Source organism: Rhinolophus sinicus, chromosome 1 (genome assembly GCF_057876585.1).
Source record: "Rhinolophus sinicus isolate RSI-liver-muscle chromosome 1, RSI-T2T, whole genome shotgun sequence".
Lineage (NCBI taxonomy): Eukaryota > Metazoa > Chordata > Mammalia > Chiroptera > Rhinolophidae > Rhinolophus > Rhinolophus sinicus.
In genome coordinates this window covers 168,478,685-168,497,780 of record NC_142501.1, presented here as the reverse complement: position 1 = coordinate 168,497,780, position 19,096 = coordinate 168,478,685, and the positions used below count along the sequence as shown (strand labels likewise).

The following is a 19,096-nucleotide window of genomic DNA, read 5'->3' as shown; positions in this document are numbered from 1 at the left end:
AACTATACTCATTTGTGTGATGAGTATTCATTTTCCCACCACTCCATGCTAATTCATTTAAAAAATTCTAACTCTACTTATGGGGACAGAGCCAGGAGTGCAGTTTCCAGGCTCTCGGCCTCATGTGGAAAGGTGCTCACTTGGTTAGTGAATGGCCATCAACTGTGATTGGATGGCCATCAGCTGTGGCTAGTTGGTCGTCAGCTGTAACCAGTGAACCTTTGGCCACTAATATAACTGCTGTGGCTACGCTAGCAGCAAATGGGGGCTAGCAAGAAGATGGTGGCTGAGCTAGCAAGAGCGAATTGCAGTTCGCACCGCGGATTGCAGCTGGCAAGTGAGGTTGGTTGGTTGGCAGACAAGTGGACGGCAGGTTGCAGATCATGTGGCTCCTGCTTCTTGTGTCTCCAACCCAGTCGGCAGTGAGACTATAGTTGTATGACTCCCCTACCTATGGCTCCGTGGGTGTTCCTTTTTGGACTCACCATGTCCTGCGTTCTTATGTGGGGAGCGGGACTAGAGACCCCAGAAAAGACCCCGCAGCCCGCCCCGCATGACACTGCTCCAGTCGGGTCAAAATCTACTACAGTGGTTTCACAATCCATGAATGACTTCACCATTCTATTAAATACTAACACCTACCTTTACGCCTCGCTGCTTATTTTCCATTGGTACTAGAAATGTTAAACAGCAAGCCAGTCCTCACCTTCTAGTTTCTGGGAGGGACAAAAGCACCTTCTGAAGGTGGGTCAACCCCACGAGCCTATTCTAATTAGGCAGGAGCTAGTATCAGAGGTGGCTGTCAGGCAGAAGGGTACTGTGTTTTACCTTCAAAAGTTGGCCCTGCAACTCACTAGTTTTGCGACCCTGGGTAGGCCTTTAACCTCTCAGTTTATTCTTCCTCTCTACAACAGGAATAATAAGTAACACTTGCCTACCTCATAAAGTTATTAGGCTCAGAATTAGATAATTAGGCACTTACCATGTGGCAAAATAGACACGATCTTTAATCCTCACAACAACCCTATAAGAGATAAGACAATTATTAATATTATACTCGTTTTATAGAAGAATTGGCATAGCTATAGAAGCAAGTAGAACTAGAATTCCAAAACAGTTCCGACTCCAAAACCTTCACGCAAAAAGGAAAGGTAAGCTATTTTCATTTAACATAAAATGTGAATCCATCCTGAATCACCAGTGTAATGGTTTCAGCAACTGGTCCATCAGGCCATATTTTAGGATCCCATCTTGTTCTTAACGCGAACACGTAATTTATCACATACAGGTTTCGAGTTTTAGAGTTTAAAACTGCCGTGACTTACTAGGGCGTGTGAACACGCTCCTTAAGCGTCACCAGCGAGAATTGCTCACGGTGAACACGTCAGAACTGAACACGTTTCTTTAAGGGGGGTCGCCATATGGTCTCCCAAACGAGGTCTCCAAATAGCTTCAACACCAGCTCCTTATATTTAAAAGTGTCGTTTTCAGGAAAAGGCCTGGCTCAGAGCCCACTTTCCCTCGTGGGCTTTGTTCAGCTTGTGCGGGTCCTTGGCTGTGTAACCCGGAGGCCCTCGCTCCGAGGGGACCCCGCGGAACTAGTGTCCCGGGCACAGCGCTCCGGACCCCTCGTGGGCGGGGCCCACACCACAAAGCCCTTTATTGAGGCCGCGACGTGATGCCGGGCGCTCCAGCCCTGGGTGCCGCCCACAGTTTCCGACCCGAGTAGAAAAGAGGCGTGTGCCCGCAGCGCGGGCCCGCAAGCTGTGCGCGGCCATGTGCACCTAATGGGGCGCGCCCTCTGCTGTCGGTCCGGAGGGACCACTTCCCTTGGGGATCCCCAGACGCCGGTAAGTGGGGGCCGGCACCCCTTCTGGGGACCTGACCCTGAGGCCCCCGCGGAGAGGGCGCGCCCGCAGGTGGGAAGGAGGAGCCGGGCGCGGGCGTGGGAAGGCGCCCGGGGAGGAGGACCCGCCCCTTCGCCTGGGGTCCCGCGACGCCTTGAGGGCTCCATCCGCTGTCCCCAGCGGTTTCGCACAAGGAATTGCCCATGGGGGTGGGAGGCAGACTCACCTACTATAAAACGTGTGAGTGGGAGAAGAAGTGGGAGGGGTGCTTAGAGTTGGACACTTTATCAGTTCAGATTTTTTGAAAGAGGAAATACCTGGGTAAGTTTGCATTTCTTAAAGGGCTACGGCGGGGGAAGGGATTCCCTGTGCCCTGCGCAAGCATTTATATCTCTTAACATTGCCACGGTCTGAGGCATTTTGGTGATGCGGTGTTTGAGCAGGTTTGGCAGGCTCAGGCAATGACAAAATACCATGACGGAAAATCGATGCTGTTAACCTGGCATTTTCTCCTTACAGGGCAAGAAGTGATAAAATGAGTTCCTGGAAAATAAAAGAGAAAAAACACAGTTCTACATTAGGAGTTCAGCTTCAATGAACATTTATTAGGGACGTTCTGACATTCAGAAACGCCTTTTTCTGACTCTTTTTATTATGTGAACATTTAAAAATATTCAAGGGAAAACCATTACTTAGGTGTGTTGCAATCATTTCAGGCAGCAAACAGAGTATCCCATCATCAGGTACCAGAGTTGGGAGGCTGGGCTGTAATAATTCACCATGGCTTATGGCTTGCCAAGAAAGAACACAGTGAAAACCATTCTGCGGGGCAGTTGTTATGAAGTGTAAGTATTTTTATTATGGTAAGCATAGACTTGGGGTGGGGAGTGGCCTTGCTAAAATAAAAGTATTGTACACTTTTATGCTCCCCATGAGATACTAGACTGTATGAGACATATTCAGATGTCTGGATACTGTTGTTTTGTTGTCGTTGTTTTTTGCAACTGCTTTTATAGGAATTTAATTCCCTTACTTGGTTTTTACAACAAAACAACACTTTGAAATGACAAAACTGAGGTTCAGAAAAATGGTTCAGAAAAATGGTTTGATCAAAGACACAGCCATGGAGCAGGGTTAGAAGTCTCTGTATTCTAAAGCAACATTTTCTACTATTGCCCACTACCTTAAAATACCTCTGTAGATAGTGCACATTTATCTACAAATGCCTTGGTGTCAGGTACACCTTAACAAGAATCCTTAATTAGCTGGTTCAAAGGGTTGGTTTTGCATCCTGTACACTTTGACAACAATGAGCTGTGCAATCAAGAAGACCTGGGCTCAAAGTCTGGCTCTGCCCCTGGCGACCCAATCAGCCCTGAGTAAATTATTTAACTTTTCTGTGAGTAGGCCTCCACATCTGTGAAATGGACATATCAATACCTATCTACTATATGGTGTGGAATACAAATGAAATAGTGGATGTAAAGTTCTTGCACGTTGCCTGACATATCGTAAACCCATAATGAACATGGGTTGCTAATGCTACTACACGGTAGTTTCACTCTGTAGTATCATGCTACCTTGTTTTATGTTTATTTATTTCTAATTTTTAGACTTTTTTTTTTTTAACCTCTCTGCCACAGTCTATGACATATTTACCATTATGGGTCAATTTAATTTTTCTTTCGAACAATATTCTGAGAAGGGCTGGTAAAACCAGAGAGCTATAGGAAAATCAGAGAAAAATCACTATTGCATTTTATTTAGTTTTGTCACTTCAGTATGTGTTTAGACCTTGAACTATAGGCAAGTACAATTATAGTCAATATTATTATAAACCTATCGTTTATAATGAAGATATTCTTATGTCTGGAGAATGATTTAAAGCACTGATTCTGCGGTTTGGGTTTGCAGAATTTTATATTATAAATAATCTCTGTGAAACGAATGCCTTCTCTATGATTCTCACAGGAAAGTATTTGATATCATACTATTTATAAGAGCAGCAAAATTAAGAGGAACAGAATGGTGGTAGCACTCTTTGGCGTTCATTTGCTAAGCCAGCTCCTCACCTTGGGCTTTTTCTTTTTTTTTAAGTGTTTTTAGAAGATTCTTTTAAAAATACACTAAGAACATACAAACAGTATAGAAGCATTTGAAGGGAAAATAAAAAATGCCATTTCTCATACCCTATTCCCACCCGCACCCCAGTCCCACTCAGAGGTAAAATGTTTTATATTTCTCTGTCTGTGATACAAGATGCACACACGCGTTTTTACACATGGGGTTATATTGAACTTTGCTCCCTACCGCACTGCATCTTGTAAAGCCTAATGATTAAGAGCACAGATTCTAAAGTCTGACTTTCTGGGTTTAGATTCCAACCCACAACCAACAGCCTTGTGACCCTGGGCAGGTTGTTTTCTGTCCTTATTTCCTAATCTGTACAATGAGGATAATAATAGCACCTGCCTACCTAATAGAGTTACTGTGGCAATTAAATGAGCTTGTACACGTAAGCTGATTTAAACAATGCCTAGCATGTAGTAAGTGCTAGATACATATTAGCTGTTTTATTGTTCATCTCCCCAAATTAACATAAGGATAAACCTTATTCTTTCCTTACATGTATGTGCCATAGTTTGTATAACTGGGCTCTTCTTGATAACCATTAAAGCTCCTTCTTTGTTTTTTTTTTGACAATGCTTCAGTGAGCATTCTTATAAATACATCTTAGTGAACTTATTCAAGTACATCTATGATAACTGTAAACTTCAAATCACTCCTTAAAATTAGATGATAAAGTAGCAAGGGAGCTGGAGGTGGAAAACAAGGGTGGCATGTGTGTAATACCCTCAGTTCCCTTTCTCATACCAAAGCAGGTCTTTCCCCTTTCCTCATGCATATGAACTCACATTGACTGTACATGAGAAACATATAGGTGATATTTTAAATTTCCTAATTAGGATGCATAAAACTCTTCATTTAAAGTTCATAGTGATTATTTTTAATGTTGTAGCTTAGGATTTCATTTCTTTCTCCAGTTTTTCTAAGGATTCTCTTGGTATTAGTGCTTCTAAATAAATATACCTAGGCTGAGTACTAGCTCTGGTTCTTAATTAACTTCTGAGCCTCAGTTTCCTTGTCTACCTACATCGTAGTTGTAAGGATTAAAGTAAGATCACATACTCAAAGCCTTAGTGTATACCAAGCACCCTGCTCAATGCATGATTTGTTCTTTCCCTAATGTGACCATATTTTTGATCAGCCATAAAAGACTTGCAGCTTACAGTTCTTAACTACATCCTCTTAAAAGACATGAGATGATTGGATTGACTCCAGGGAGGCTATGTTGTGAACAAACGTTCATGTCGTTAAAATGTGTGGTAATTTTTCAATATGTATTTACATTAGTTAGTATATGGCTCCTGCTGGCTAGATTTGCAACTCTGGAAAATCCTGAATACCTCCCTGTAAATCAAAATGTATACTGGAAAATGGAACTAAGAATTAATAAGATGTCTTCTGAATCCCATAGTAGATGCTTAATAAATATTTGTTGAATGAATTAATGAATTTTTGCCCCAGACAGGAACCTTGGGATCTTGCACTACTTACAAAGGTCTGGTGCACGAACCTAGCCAAAATCAAGTTGCCTTTCTTGGAAGAAATAGCATTTGGTAGTCCTGTACCCCTCAAAATACATAAAACCAATAAGGATGGTCTGCTCCCTTCTGCAGAATGTAAGTTTCATAAGAACTATTTTAATAAATTGCAAATTTTGTTTGTTATTTTGCTTACTATCAGACAAATGTTTAAATATGCTCATTCACACCCATACCCCCATATGTGTAGTCCTGTCTTCTTTTTTTAGTATTCAAGAATGTGAATTTTACTGTTATAAATATTCAGTTTTGACTAAATTATGCCTTGTGAAAAAATATTGGATTGCTTCATGTATTTTATTTTTTAGCCCTCAAATTTGAAAGAGAGTATGAAATGAAGCGCCTGAATAACCTGAAATGTCAGGAAGATGCAGCTAAGGAAATTCAGTTTTCCCTCAGGGAAAGGCAAGTTGGTTTGAGAAGACCTCTTCCACCTAAGTGACAGTCACCTCTTAATCGAATCTGTACTCTGGCGTTCCGCGTCTGAAGGGCATGAAAGGCTGTGACCTTTCACTATGTGAAATCTGGTGCAGATATATGCATGCCCACTGGTTGATGAGCTAATCTGACAGATCTTCTGGGTCCCTGCCACATACTTGTTCCATTGTATCACAAGCAACAGCATGGTAAATAGATGAAAAATACATCTGGAATTGAGTCATTTGTGCTATTCATTTGGATTATTGAAAAGTTGTACTAAGGGAAGAGGAAATGCCTTGTTAGAGACATTATTTTTTTGCATCTATGATCTGGAGCAGGCACCAAAAAGGAGAGAGAGAGAAATTCCTTTAAAAATGATAAATGGTGAAAATTTTTGTTTGGTTAAGAAAAATTGTAGATTTCTTTTTAGTAATTCTACAGTTCCCAATTTTCAATAAAATATCATTATTCTCATGTGGTACTTTAAAGTAGCAGGTAGCTTATTTAGGTTTTGTTCTCTTAAAAAATTGTCTTTTTCTTCCTGCCTAATTTCATATTGTCTCTCTGGGATGCCCTTGGAGCATGTAGAACAACCAGATAGTGAAAGTGACATGAAAATACAAATAACTTATTATGAGGAAAACTTATTCGTACAGAGTGGCTAGAGTATGGGGTATTGGTTAACTGGAAAGTATTGAATTTGCATGAACCAATTTTCCTAGAATTTGAATTCAGTAAAGCACAGTTAGATATGAAAGTTCTATTTAAGCACAATTTAGTGTTTATTAGATGATTCAGTAGACGTTTTTGGGTCTTCTGGTATTTTAACCGTCATTATGAAAGACATTGTGGCATAATGTTTAAGAGTACATACTTTAGACCTGGCTGCCTGGTTTCTTTCTTACGTTTGCACTCTACGGTCTAGCCAAGTGCTTAACTCATGTAGGCACTCAATACCCATTACTGATTATTGATTGAAAATTTCATATGGTTAAAAGTCCATAATAGAAAGTATACACGGGAATAGTATGTATGCATGGTGAAAGTGGAGGAAGGAATAGAAACAAAATACTATCTTCTATACTGGGAAGTCAGTAGAAGATGCCCGAAAAGGAAAAACCAAGAACTAGCAATACCAAAGTGTAATTTGGAGACATGGAGGTAAATAACAAAATGGGTGAAATTAGTTGCTTCTGTGGAGGTTAAAATGAGTGGCAGGGGTACACAGAACTACTGTTTTTAAAAACAAATATTTATTTCACCCTTTAAAATACTTCTACAACTGATAATTTTTTAAAAGAGAAAAACAAACTGAGTTCCATTGAAATTAAGAAATTTTCTCAAGGATATACAAAGAATCAGGGAAAGGAGGGGAGAGGACTAGAGCCCAGACCTGTTAACTGAAACCTGGTTTTCTTTCTACTGCTGTCTTAATGTAAATCTGATTTTTAAGAAATTAAGACTTACTAATAGCAATAATGTTAGATTCCTATGAATTCAAAGTCCAACCTTTTTCCAAAACCCATGTTGTTAAGCCACCTGCTTGGTCCACCTTTGGCCTGACTGCCTGTATGTCCTATTGCAAAAGCTGATATTGGAGAATATGGTTGGTATGGAGCAAGTACGCCCTATTCTGAAATTCCCCACCTAATTACTGGTCACCCTGGGCCACAGAAGGCCTTCTGGGCAGCAGGGTAATTTCCAGTAAGTGTTTTGTGTCCCGATTTAAGAACAGATTGTTTTTGTAGGATATCAGCTCCCAAGGGGAAGAAAGGAAGAAAGAGTTGGGACACATGTGCTTCCTTTCTCCTTCCTGACAGTCAGCTCCACTTCCCTTGGGGTGGACTGAACAAGGGGACAGAAAGAGGCCAGGTAATGCTGTTGGGATACTCTTCACATGGAAGGAAACCTCTGCACTAGAGAAGTGTTCCTTCTCAACACCTTTATGTGTGATGACATACGAGACACATAAAGAGAAAAAAGATGAGACAGAATAGGGAAAAAGATACCCTGAGTCGAGGTGAAGTTCAGGAGGCAAGATGGAAGGACATTTCTTTTCCTTCCCTCATCTGACTCACTCTAGACCCCTTGACTTTTGTTCTGTATATTTGTTCAGTTCCTACTTGGGTGGTCTTCTGTGTGAAGAACCCATGGAGGCCATTTTTAAGTCCTTGATAATTTTCAGGACAGCTGCTCTCAGGAGATCTGGCAAGGCCCACATCATTTTTGATCCCCTACAGCCCTGGTAGGTAAGAAAATCCTGAGAGAGCCCCACATTCCATCAGTGAGTAGTGGGAACTAACATTTACTGAATCCTATGTGCCAGGGACTGCACTGCGCTAGTGCTTCCCCACATCTTTCAGGTCGTGGCCCATATAGAAAATTATACTGTTCATACATTCATATGACATACTGGAGTCAAAGATGAATGAGGATGCTTAAGGCCAGAGGTGAATGGCCCAGGGGCTCTGATCAACCCAAGGGCTGAGGGAGTACCTCCTTGGCACACCCATCACTCATGCGCAGCCCTGCATTGTGCCACAATGGTTGGGAAGCCCTGCACTGCTCACCTGGCATCCCTTATCCTGTGAATCGTCTCATTTATAGACAAGGAAACTGAGGCTCATGGGCTAAGCCACTTGCTTTAGGTTGAACAAGCAGAACTTGGTATCAAACCAAGCTTTTTCCTAATCTCAAGCTCACATTCTTTGCACTACATGATGTTTTCTTCTAAAGGTCCCCTGGACACGTGGTTCTAGCCCTGCACATCACGCATTGGATCCCTTCTGGTTGGCAGTTTATTCAGTTACAGTGCATTTCAACAAGAATTTATTTGGTTCTGATCATCTGTCAGCACTGCTTGGTGCTGGGATCTAAAGAAGAACAATGGACTGAGCCCTGTTCATTTTTAAAATGATAAATCTTTAGGTGGTTTCCAGTTTTCATTATTACAGACAATGTTTCAGTAAACATACTTAAACAAGTCTCATTATGCACATTGTGTGGGAATTTCGGTTCAGACTCAAGGCCTAGAAGAGGAATTTCTATGTCATAGGATATATATTTCAGTTCTGCAAAATAATGCCAATTACTTGCTCAAGTGGCTATACCAATGTATGCTTCTTCCAGTAGTGAATGAGCATATTGGACATTTGCCTTTTTGTTTGTTTATTCATTCATTTTTGGGCTGCCCAGAATCTAACCTTTTTTCTGTGGTTTTGTGAGTTGAGAAGCCAGATTTTTGCTCTGCCTGGTACTAAAAGCCTGGGCACAAGCATGTGGCCAAAGTATGCCAACTGGATTCCTCCTCCTGGGACATTGGAGAGAGAGACACACACACAAGCCAAACTGGTTTGGAATTAATTCCAGTGATAATGGCCTTGGCATCCAAGGCCCAGTGGCAGGGGCGGAAGTAACATCAACAGTGGTGTCAGGTGCATCTTAACAGACCCTTCCCATGACAAGATTTTAGCTGGGTTTCCTGGAACCCCTGGGCCTACCTGTTTTCTGAACCTAATTCTCTAGCTTTCTTATTCATAGAGTTCATACTGTGAGCTCTCCACTAGCTTTCCAATGACTTCCATTTCTCCTACTAGAATTGAGTGTAGTGCACTCTTTTCATACAGTCAATCACAATACACTGAAGGGCTATGAAATCAATTTAGTGGGTATGACCTACATTTAAAAAATGAAATAGTATAGAATACAAATATTAGAGTTCATTGACTATTGTAAAGGTAGCGATTGTTTTATGAAACATATGTACATATAAAGATACAAACATGTGCTAGATTGCGGAGGAAAATGTTCTTCTTATTTTAGGTTATTGCTCAAACATTTGAAAAGTGGTGTTGAAGAGCATATGCTCTCCATTTGGACTGCTTGCCTTCCAGTCCCACTTGCCAGCCTTGTAAACTTGGGCCAGTTACTTCAGCTCTGTGCCTTGCCTTCCTCATCTGTAATGTGGTAACATGTGGAGACTGCTGGTTTTCTACCAAAATTCTTTCCCCCTTCTTTCATCACTATGCTGTTTGGCTTAGTTTATGCTGCTACAAAAGAATATGAAAGACTGGGTGGCTTACACAATAAACATTTTTCACAATTCTGGAGGCTGAAAGTCCAGATCAGGGTGCCAGCACCGTCACATTCTTGGTGAGTGTCCACTTCCTGGTTTATAGATGGTTGCCTTCTTGGTGTTTCCTCCCACGACAGAGAGATATCACCTCTCCTGTTTCTCTTCTTATATGGGCACTGATCCCACTCACAAGGGTTCTACCCTCATGACCCAAATACCTCCCAACAGCCGCACCTCCAAATACCATCACAGTGGACATTAGGGCTTCAACATGAATTTTGTGGGGACAGAAACATTCAGCCTGTAGTAGTGTTGTAACTAAGCTACATGACTGTGCAGCTAGGCCACATTTGCTACTTGACTTATAATTAAGTCTGGCTAGGTTCTTGCCAATAGAATGTATGGTAGTGATGTCCACCACTTTCAAATATGAACCTTAAAAGGCATTGTGTATACCTCCTCCATTACCTTTTGTCATTCTTGGTGGGTGGAGCCCTGACGTGGTGGTCACCCGGCTTGGCTATGTATACAGTGATGATGTAGACACTGATGGTAGAACAACAACTTGGAAGGGGCCTGGGTCCTTGAGTAACTGTGTGGATTTCCCCCAACCTGGAGTACTCACATCAAGACTGTTGAATGTGAGAGAACTGTCTTTGTTCTCTGAGCCACTGCATTTTGGGATCTCTTTGTTACATAAATCTCATCTTTACCGTGACTAATGCACTAACTACCTCATGGAGTTGTTGAGGATTATTCAAGCAATTCCTGGTATATAATAAGTACTACATAAGGTATAACTCTTAAGAATGTTTTTGAAATCAAGAACCATGACTAATTGGAAGAAGCTTGTCTAAAGGTATAAACTTTCAGTTATAGGATCAGTAAGTCCTAGGAATGTAATGTACAACACGATGGCTCTAGCTAACACTACTATATGATATATAGGGAAGTTGTTAAGAGAGTAAATCCTCCTTGTTCTCATAACGAGAAAAAATTTTCCCTTTTATTGTATCTATATGAGAAGATAGATGTTAGCTAAACCTCTTATAATCACTTCACAATATCTGTAAATCAAACCATTATACTGTTTACCTTAAACTACTACAGTGATATATGTCAATTATTTCTCAATAAAACTGGACAAAAATAAACAAAAAGAATATTAAATAAAAAGAACCCTGACTAGTAAAATGAGGGGTGAGTTTAGCTCAGTGGTTCTTTATAAGGGGTGGTTTTGCCGCCCCATCCTGCTCAGGGGACATCTGGCGACACCTGAAAACAATTTTGGTTATCTTAACTGTGGGAGATCATAAAGGCACCCAGTGGGGAGAGTCCAGGGATGCTGCGAAATATCCTACAATACACAGGACAGCCCCCCACAACAAAGAGTTTTTCAGCCCCTAAGGTCAATAGTGCCAAGGCTGAGAAACCCTGATTTAACTGATCGGTTTCAGCTACTCAGGACTCATCGCTGAAACAGAAGGTTGTGTCAGACTGCATGGCTGAGTATCATGAGATGAAGTATTTCCCCAAAAGAAATGCAGACTATTTTTACCATGACAGGAGGAGAATGAATGCTAAGTAGCAATTAACAGATGTCTCCAGTACCCTTTTGGCTACTCACATTCACTCGCACCCTTCTTTCCGTATATATAAACACACTCATGGATTCCTCAAAATTGTATCTAGTTACTGTATCAGGCCCAAGTTTAGGATTTCAGGGTGATACACAGTCCTTGTCTTTTGTCTGGAACTTGCAGCCAATGGCTAAGCAATGTGGTATAGACCCTAACATAATTGATATACTATGATGGAGGGAGAACAGAATAGATGCATACAATGAAAAGGTTGGGCTCTTTAGTCTTGCAGATGGTCTTGGGTCACAGAGCTGGCAATTCCTCCCTTGTTTTTTGGGGGGCAGAGAGGGGTTCCTGAAGCCATTCAGCCTTCACTGAGCCATCAGCCCACCATTACGGAGCCCAAGGGGCAATCTGTTTGCAATTTTCTTTTGTTTCATTTAGAAGACGAAGGGATAGGAACAAGACAATAAAGGTATTGACAGGGAAGTTTAGAGATGTTTTCATGGTCCCTCAGAATAGATATAACCTATGAAAAGAACTAGTGACTTTGGCTTACTTTATTTGTAATAATGGTCATAATTCATTAGTTTTAATTGATCCCTAAAGAAGGAAAAATTTGCCCATGTACTGAGAGTCTCAGGCTTTCTTTTGGAATTTTCTAATAGGCTCTTACTTTCCATTCATCTGCTTCTTTTAGTTTCAATCACAGCATTGAAATGTAGGTATAATCTCTTTCATGGACTTCAACTGCAGGAACCATTTTTTCTTACATCAAATCAAATCTTACATCAAAGCAATTTCTTTCAAGTGCCAGAGGCAGACTCCCTCTCTCATTGTTTTAGAGATTGCTCACCATAGGGGTATGTCCTGTTGGAATTTAGTCTCCTGCTCTCATCAAGTATGTAGACTAGGTAAAGAGAAAGCACAACCTTAACCCAACAAATGACCGCACACTTCCTGGGCTGTATTACCTGCACCATCTCCTTTCCCAGGAGATCTGTTGCACCAAAGCTCAGGTGTTCCCAGGAGAGTGACTGTCAGAATTCTAGCACTGCAGTTTAACAATATTGAAATGACATAAGTAGTGAAAATAGCTGACATAATTTCCTTCGAGATAAGATGAGGGTTCTTTCTTTTTTTTTTTTCTTAAACTTTTATTTATTTTGTTAAGTGTGTTTTTCAGGATCCATCAGCTCCAAGTCAAGCAGTTGTTTCAATCTAGTTGTGGAGGGCACAGCTCACAGTGGCCCATGTCGGGATCAAACCGGCAACTTTGTTGTTAAGAGCACCGCGCTCTAACCAACTGAGCTAACTGGACACCTGCAGGAGAGTTATTTCTTAACGGTGGTCTCTCACCCTATGTATGTTTTTTGTTTTTCCTCATTAGTGTTTTAATATTTGAAAGAAATTTCTAAGTTTTACTAACAAAAGGCTTTGAAAAACAAATCAGAGAATCGGAAGCAGGAAAAAGGGATAATTTATTTATTTATTTTTGATACTGACATTGTTATTTTTCTGGGTTGGATGCAACACATGTTATTCATAATAACATAGGGAAGAGACATGAGGACAGTTTCTACAAAAGAAGGAACTAGGAGGTTGGATTCCAAGCCTGTTGCCTATGTGCTGCCAGACACAGCACTCAGGCAGACAATCAATCACACAGAACAGACCATCCAAAGGCTCCCGAGCAAAGAGATCCCATGATGGCCATTCCTGTAGTTAAGCCTACTACAAACAAGTCACAGGTTGTGCCTTACAAAAGTTAAAGATAAACCTGCCCCTATTCTTCTTGCATCTTACAGAAGCTAAAGATAAACTTACCACTGTTCTTCTTTTCTCTTTTCCCCTGTACCATCAAACTTTCCATGGAAACAAAACACACATATGTGTATTTATCTTGTTGATGATAGCCATTCTAACAGGTGTGAGGTGATAGCTCATTGTGGTTTGGGTTTGCATTTCCCTAACATGGGGAGCTATTAGTGAAGTTGAACGCTTTTTCATGTATCTGTTGTCTGTTTGTATGTCTTGTTGGGAAAAATTTGTGTTCATGTCCTCTGCCCATTTCTTAATTGTATTGTTTATCTTTTTGTTGTTGAGTTGTATGAGTTCCTTATATATTTTGGATATTAGCAGGGAGGGGGGATGGTAGAAGAGGGTAAAGGGGGTCAAATATATGGTGATGGAAGGAGAACCGACTCTGGTGATGAAGACATAATGCAACATACAGATGATGTATTACAGAATTGTACACTTGAAACCTATGTAGTTCTGTTGACCACTGTCACCCCAATAAGTTTTAATAAAAAAACAAAACAAAAACACATGTAAACTCTAGCCTGGGGGATAGAGAGAGTCTCTCTTCCACTAGCGATTAGAGACCACCACTCTGTGAGGTGGCCTTTCTTTTCTTCCTTACTCTCTGCTAAATAAACTTACTTTCACTTTAAACTCTATATCGGCTCTCATTTGCATTCTTTCCTACAGGAAGCCAAGAACCTTCTTGGCTCAGGGTTTGAGTCCCCACTCCGGGGAACTCATCACTCTGCAGCATCAATAACCAACACAATACCCAGTATTCATTGAGTACTTCTAATAGCTCAGGAATAGTAGCTATGGGTAAGATAAAAAAGCTCTAAGTTTGTACCAGATGCTTGGGGTTGATCTTCCTGTGAAATGCTTGATCTCAGCAGCACCCTTTATTTTGATTAATTTTGGCTAGGGAACTAGGTGCCCGTCCTCCTGGCTTAGCAACTGAGAAAGGTGAAAAAATGCTTCTGGCCCTTTCTAGCCACGGCTTTAGGGCTTAACCTCCGATGAAAGTATATAAGGAAGAGATAAATGGCCATTTTCATCATTACTGTAAAATGTCTGACTTGCCTTGGTTCTACTCATTCTTCGTAGTTGGTTGACATGGTCAAAGATCTGTTTTGCTCACGCACGTTTATTTTAGGGAAGCCATTATAAAGTGGCTTACAACCTACAGTGAATGCTAAGAAATACTGTTCGTGTTTAAGATCCTGAATGTTTGAATCAGGTAATTACTTTAAAATAAAGGAGTGATTCAGACATGTAAATTAGGCTATTACCCTTTTCAGCGTGGATGTTATTCTTTCCTAATATCAGTTAATGCATATTTGCCATGCACCTATATTTCAGCACCCATTATGGCATATGAATTAAAGTTTTAAGTTGATGAATAGTAGTGACCAGGATGTGATATTTAGTTTGAGTAGCATGAATAATATTATTTATTATTATTCATGAGTGAAACTCATGAACTTTTAAAATTTCATTTATTTTTCATATACAGTATAGACTCTGGAGTCAACTCCTGTCATCTTGCCTTGTTATTTAGTAGATTAGCCCATGTTAAGCTGTTTAACCTTTATAAACCTCTTTTCACTCATGGGTAAATGAGGGCAATGGTGGTACCTGCCTAATAGAGTTGTTGAGAGGATTAAATGAGATACATATACGGGAGGAAAATAAATCTTTTTCCTCTACCCATCTTGGGTTCTCCACCTGGAGCCCTGGCACCCTGTAAATTAGACTAAAGGACAGATTAATGCGAGAAGAACAAACAGAAGTTTATTAACATGTGCATTGCACACACACGGGAGCCCTCGGAGATGAGTAACTCAAAGAGGCGGTTTGAACTTGGGTTCATATAGCATCTTAACAAAAGGACAATAGATTCTTAGATAAGTGACAAGACAAAGGAAAAGGACCTTGAACTTTTAGGGGTGGCAAATTGTGGGAAGACAATTTATGGGGAAACTAGTGGTAGATAAGGGCAAGTAAGTCAGGTAACGTAGATTCCTCTGGTCTGATAAAGGTCTAGACATGTTTTCAGTGATTAAGTTCCGTCCTTCCTGGTAGAGAGGGGAGAGGAGACATCTTTATAAATTTATGTCTTGGCTTAAGCTAATAGGAGGAGGGCAGAGAGCTATTCTTGTATCTGCTTCTTCTCAACTGTCTTCCATTCAAAATAATCCTCATGCTAAAGTGACATATTCTACTACCCTTCACACGCAAGGGACCTATCACAGGAAGAACTCATCGGATGGTAGTTGTTGTTTCTGTTATTATAGAAAAATCAGTATCAATAATTTGCTCTCATGGCTGACCAATCCTGTTAATCTCATTTATTCCAACTTGTGGGTTTTCTTCTCATAATTCCAGGATGGAAACAGGTATGCACATTTATGGTTATAATCTTAATAACATCTGATCTGATGAGCTGAGGCCAGAAAAGTTTGTTGGGAAAAGAACCACAGATACATTATATAGCATAGCACCAGTGCAGGCTAAACAGGTCTTTCTAGTTAGTTTTGTTGACAAGGTGCTTCATTTCCCCTTCATTTTATCCTGCGGATGGAGCAGGTACTGTTTCAGGCTGAACACTTTGTGAACCCTTCTCTAGGTCCTGACTTGGCTCTCAAGTGCTTCTCACACCCTTGCATTCCATTTTCTGCAGGTGTCTTTTACCTGGAAGCTCTGGCATTTATTAGGCTCCCTTATAAAAACCTGGGAACAAAGACAATGACTGAGCCGTCTCAACAGTCTGGCTTTTCATGGAGTTGTCATCAGGTTGTTACCACCTTTTGGGGAGCTTCTTGAAATAACCACCACTTCCTCTATCTTTACTCCTTTTCCTTATAAAAATAGTATAAATTACATTATTCTGTAATTATAATAAAAATAGTAGGTTATAAAAATAGTAACGCAAAGCCATTTCAAAGGTACTAGATAGTACAAAATATATAAAGAATTTGAAAATCATCCATAGTCCTACAAAGAGGAGCAATCACTATGAAAATTTTAGCCTTTCCATTTAGTCTCTTCCTGTGCTTATTATTTTAACAAGGCTGGCCGCATTGTATCTATACCCTTTGGTATGGATTTTATTTTTGCTTAACCTTCTAACATCAATGTTTCTCTTAGTTAAAATGTTTGCTTTTTAAATCGCTCCATAATGTTTCATTGTATGGTTGTACTATAATTTACTTAAATTAGTCTCACTTTGAACATTTAAGTGAATCCCGGTTTTCTGCTTTTGTACATAATAATGCTATTATAAATAAGAATGCATTTATAAATAACAATGCCTTGATAAATAGGAACATCTGCCCCAAATAAATAACACATTTTTTGCTAGTTATTGCAGCCTATTTATTAAAACAGCTTCTTAGGTTTATCGTGACAAAGGTTATTAGTACATATTGCCAGACTTTTCCAGAAGGGTTCTGTGAATTTTCAGTCTCACTTGCAGTATATGAGAATGTCTCTTTTACTCAACTCTTACCAACAAGATAGTCACTTTAATATTGCTTTTTTCTTACTGATAGGCAACACATACTATTTTATGTTAATGCACTTTAAAAATTATTAGTTGATGTTGTTTCCCAATGCCTGTTAACTGTTTTGTGAATTTCCTTTTCAATTATTAGGCTCTTTTTTTTTTCTGTGACATAATAGTGTTTTTATTTTTTTGAGGTTTGATTTTTAAAAAAAAATATAGAATTAGATTTTTTACCTTGTGTTATGTCTGACAACCAATTTCCTTTAAACTTGTTTTGGATCGATGTCTTATGAGTTTACCTAAACTCTTTCGGCACGTATAGAGTTTTTTTTATGTCCTTCAAACTTTTAGAAGTTTCTCCTTGTGATAATTTTCCGAGTTGGAGAACAATTCTATAGCCAGGTTTAATTACCTTTCCTTTCGTTGCTTTTCTTTCATCCTTTATATTCTGACTGAAGAGCAGAGTGAAGGGCACAGGCTTTCAAGTTGGTTTTCCTGAAGACTATCTGTCACCCCCTAATTTTATTGGCATAGAACAGAAATACATGGAAATACATGGAATAAATCCTGTAGAACTGTGTCTCAAAATTAAGGTGCACATATGTGGAACATATTCAGGTGTCTTTTAAGTTTATGAGCATACGAGATAAAGTTAGAGATAAGGGACTAGTTGGTTTATTTCTCCATCTTTATGCCAAATAGTGTTTTATCCCTGAGCTACACCTACCTGGTTGCCAGTCTTTTCAGCACGATCGTGCTATATAGACTACTTTCCATTGCTTCTACTTCAGTGAGCCCCAGGGAAATGGGGAAAGGCTGAAAATTACATTGGAATTTAAATTCTAAAGTTACAATTTACTTGCTTAATAACCTTGGACAAATCACATAGCCCCACTAGGCCTTTGCTTCTTTATCTGTGAAGTGGAGAATGCTAGTACTTACCTCTTAGAAGGGATGAGAAGATTAAGTGGGATCTCATGTCCTACCTTACCAGTTTGGGGTATAAGTTTGGTCATACCTTTTAACAATTTGTAATTAATCATTGAATCCCTACATGCCAATAAGTTTGGGACCCCCTATTTAAAATCTCCTTTGCAAATTAACCAAGAACCCCAGAGGTTTACTCTTCCAAAGAAGTCTCCTTCCCAACCCCAGACAGAACGAGACTCAGAAACGCCTGACCAGTCCACTGGTAGGCCCTGGTTTCAGCGGCTATTATTTTTGTTGGCATCTTTTAAAGGAATTTGTCCCACCTATTTCAATGGACACTTAGCCCATTTCTCGTCTGCTGCTTTCTGGTCTGAATCCTTACACACAACATGGCTGTGCCCAAGTGTGGCTGCTCTAGGTTACTTCTCTTTAGGTTATATCCACATACTCAGTCACCGCGTCCTGTATTGCCTTGTGACATCTCTGCCAGGATAACTGGAGCCAGAGGAACTTGTCACCAGTCCAGACATCCCTTTCTTTCATGGTGGGTTATTGGATCTTGGTATCTTTTCGTGCTGGTGGATGTCAGCTGGAACCATCCTAATTCATTTGAGAAATTCTGTAACAATGAATTTTGAAAGAGTAGTGGCCAAGGTCACCTTCCCTTCCAGGAGGCTTCTTAGGTCCACTCTGCAAACTTAGCTTTCCATTCAGTGACTCTTCTAGGAACAAAGGTCTGCCAGGGAATTTTTTTTTTTTTTTAAAGATTTTATTAGGGACGGGGAACAGGACTTTATTGGGGAACAGTGTGTACTTCCAGGACTTTTTTCCAAGTCAAGTTGTTGTCCTTTCAATCTTAGTTGTGGAGGGTTCTGTTCAGCTTCAAGTTGTTGTTCTTTCAGTCTTAGTTGTGGAGGGCGCAGCTCAGCTCCAGGTCCAGTTGCCGTTGCTAGTTGCAAGGGGCACAGCCCACCATCCCTTGCGGGAGTCGAACCAGTAACCTTGTGGTTGAGAGGACACACTCCAACCCACTGAGCTTTTCAGGAGCTCAGCGGCAGCTCAGCTCAAGGTGCCGTGTTCAATTTTAGTTGCAGGGGGCGCTATCCACCATCCCTTGCAGGAGTCGAGGAATTGAACTGGCAACCTTGTGGTTGAGAGCCTACTGGCCCATGTGGGAATCGAACCCGGTAGCCTTCGGAGTTAGGAGCACGGAGCTCTAACCACCTGAGCCACCAGGCCGGCCCCTGCCAGGGAATTTTTTGATATTA

The 19,096-nt window shown here is 40.4% G+C and overlaps 1 protein-coding gene across 2 annotated transcripts; it reads left to right on the top strand.

The window, feature by feature from the left end:
* Positions 1-1,509: 1,509 nt before the first annotated feature.
* Positions 1,510-9,086, top strand: C1H4orf36 (chromosome 1 C4orf36 homolog). Of its 2 annotated transcripts, none has more exons than XM_019731373.3 (4): positions 1,510-1,850; positions 2,564-2,692; positions 5,436-5,590; positions 5,821-9,086. In XM_019731373.3, exons 2-4 carry the CDS (start codon positions 2,628-2,630, stop codon positions 5,952-5,954), a joined length of 354 nt encoding a protein of 117 aa, XP_019586932.1. In that variant the 5' UTR covers positions 1,510-1,850; positions 2,564-2,627; the 3' UTR covers positions 5,955-9,086. The 2 variants fall into 2 exon arrangements, with proteins under 2 accessions (XP_019586932.1, XP_088647917.1); XM_088791791.1 differs by lacking the exon at positions 1,510-1,850 and adding an exon at positions 1,966-2,168.
* The last annotated feature ends 10,010 nt before the right edge of the window (positions 9,087-19,096 follow it).

Coding starts and splice junctions, on each gene's coding strand:
- C1H4orf36 (XM_019731373.3), top strand. CDS start 2,628: ATGGCTTATGGCTTGCCAAGAAAGAACACAGTGAAAACCATTCTGCGG. Junction 2,693..5,435: donor CGGGGCAGTTGTTATGAAGT/GTAAGTATTTTT, acceptor TTTTTGCCCCAG/ACAGGAACCTTGGGATCTTG. Junction 5,591..5,820: donor TCTGCTCCCTTCTGCAGAAT/GTAAGTTTCATA, acceptor TTTATTTTTTAG/CCCTCAAATTTGAAAGAGAG.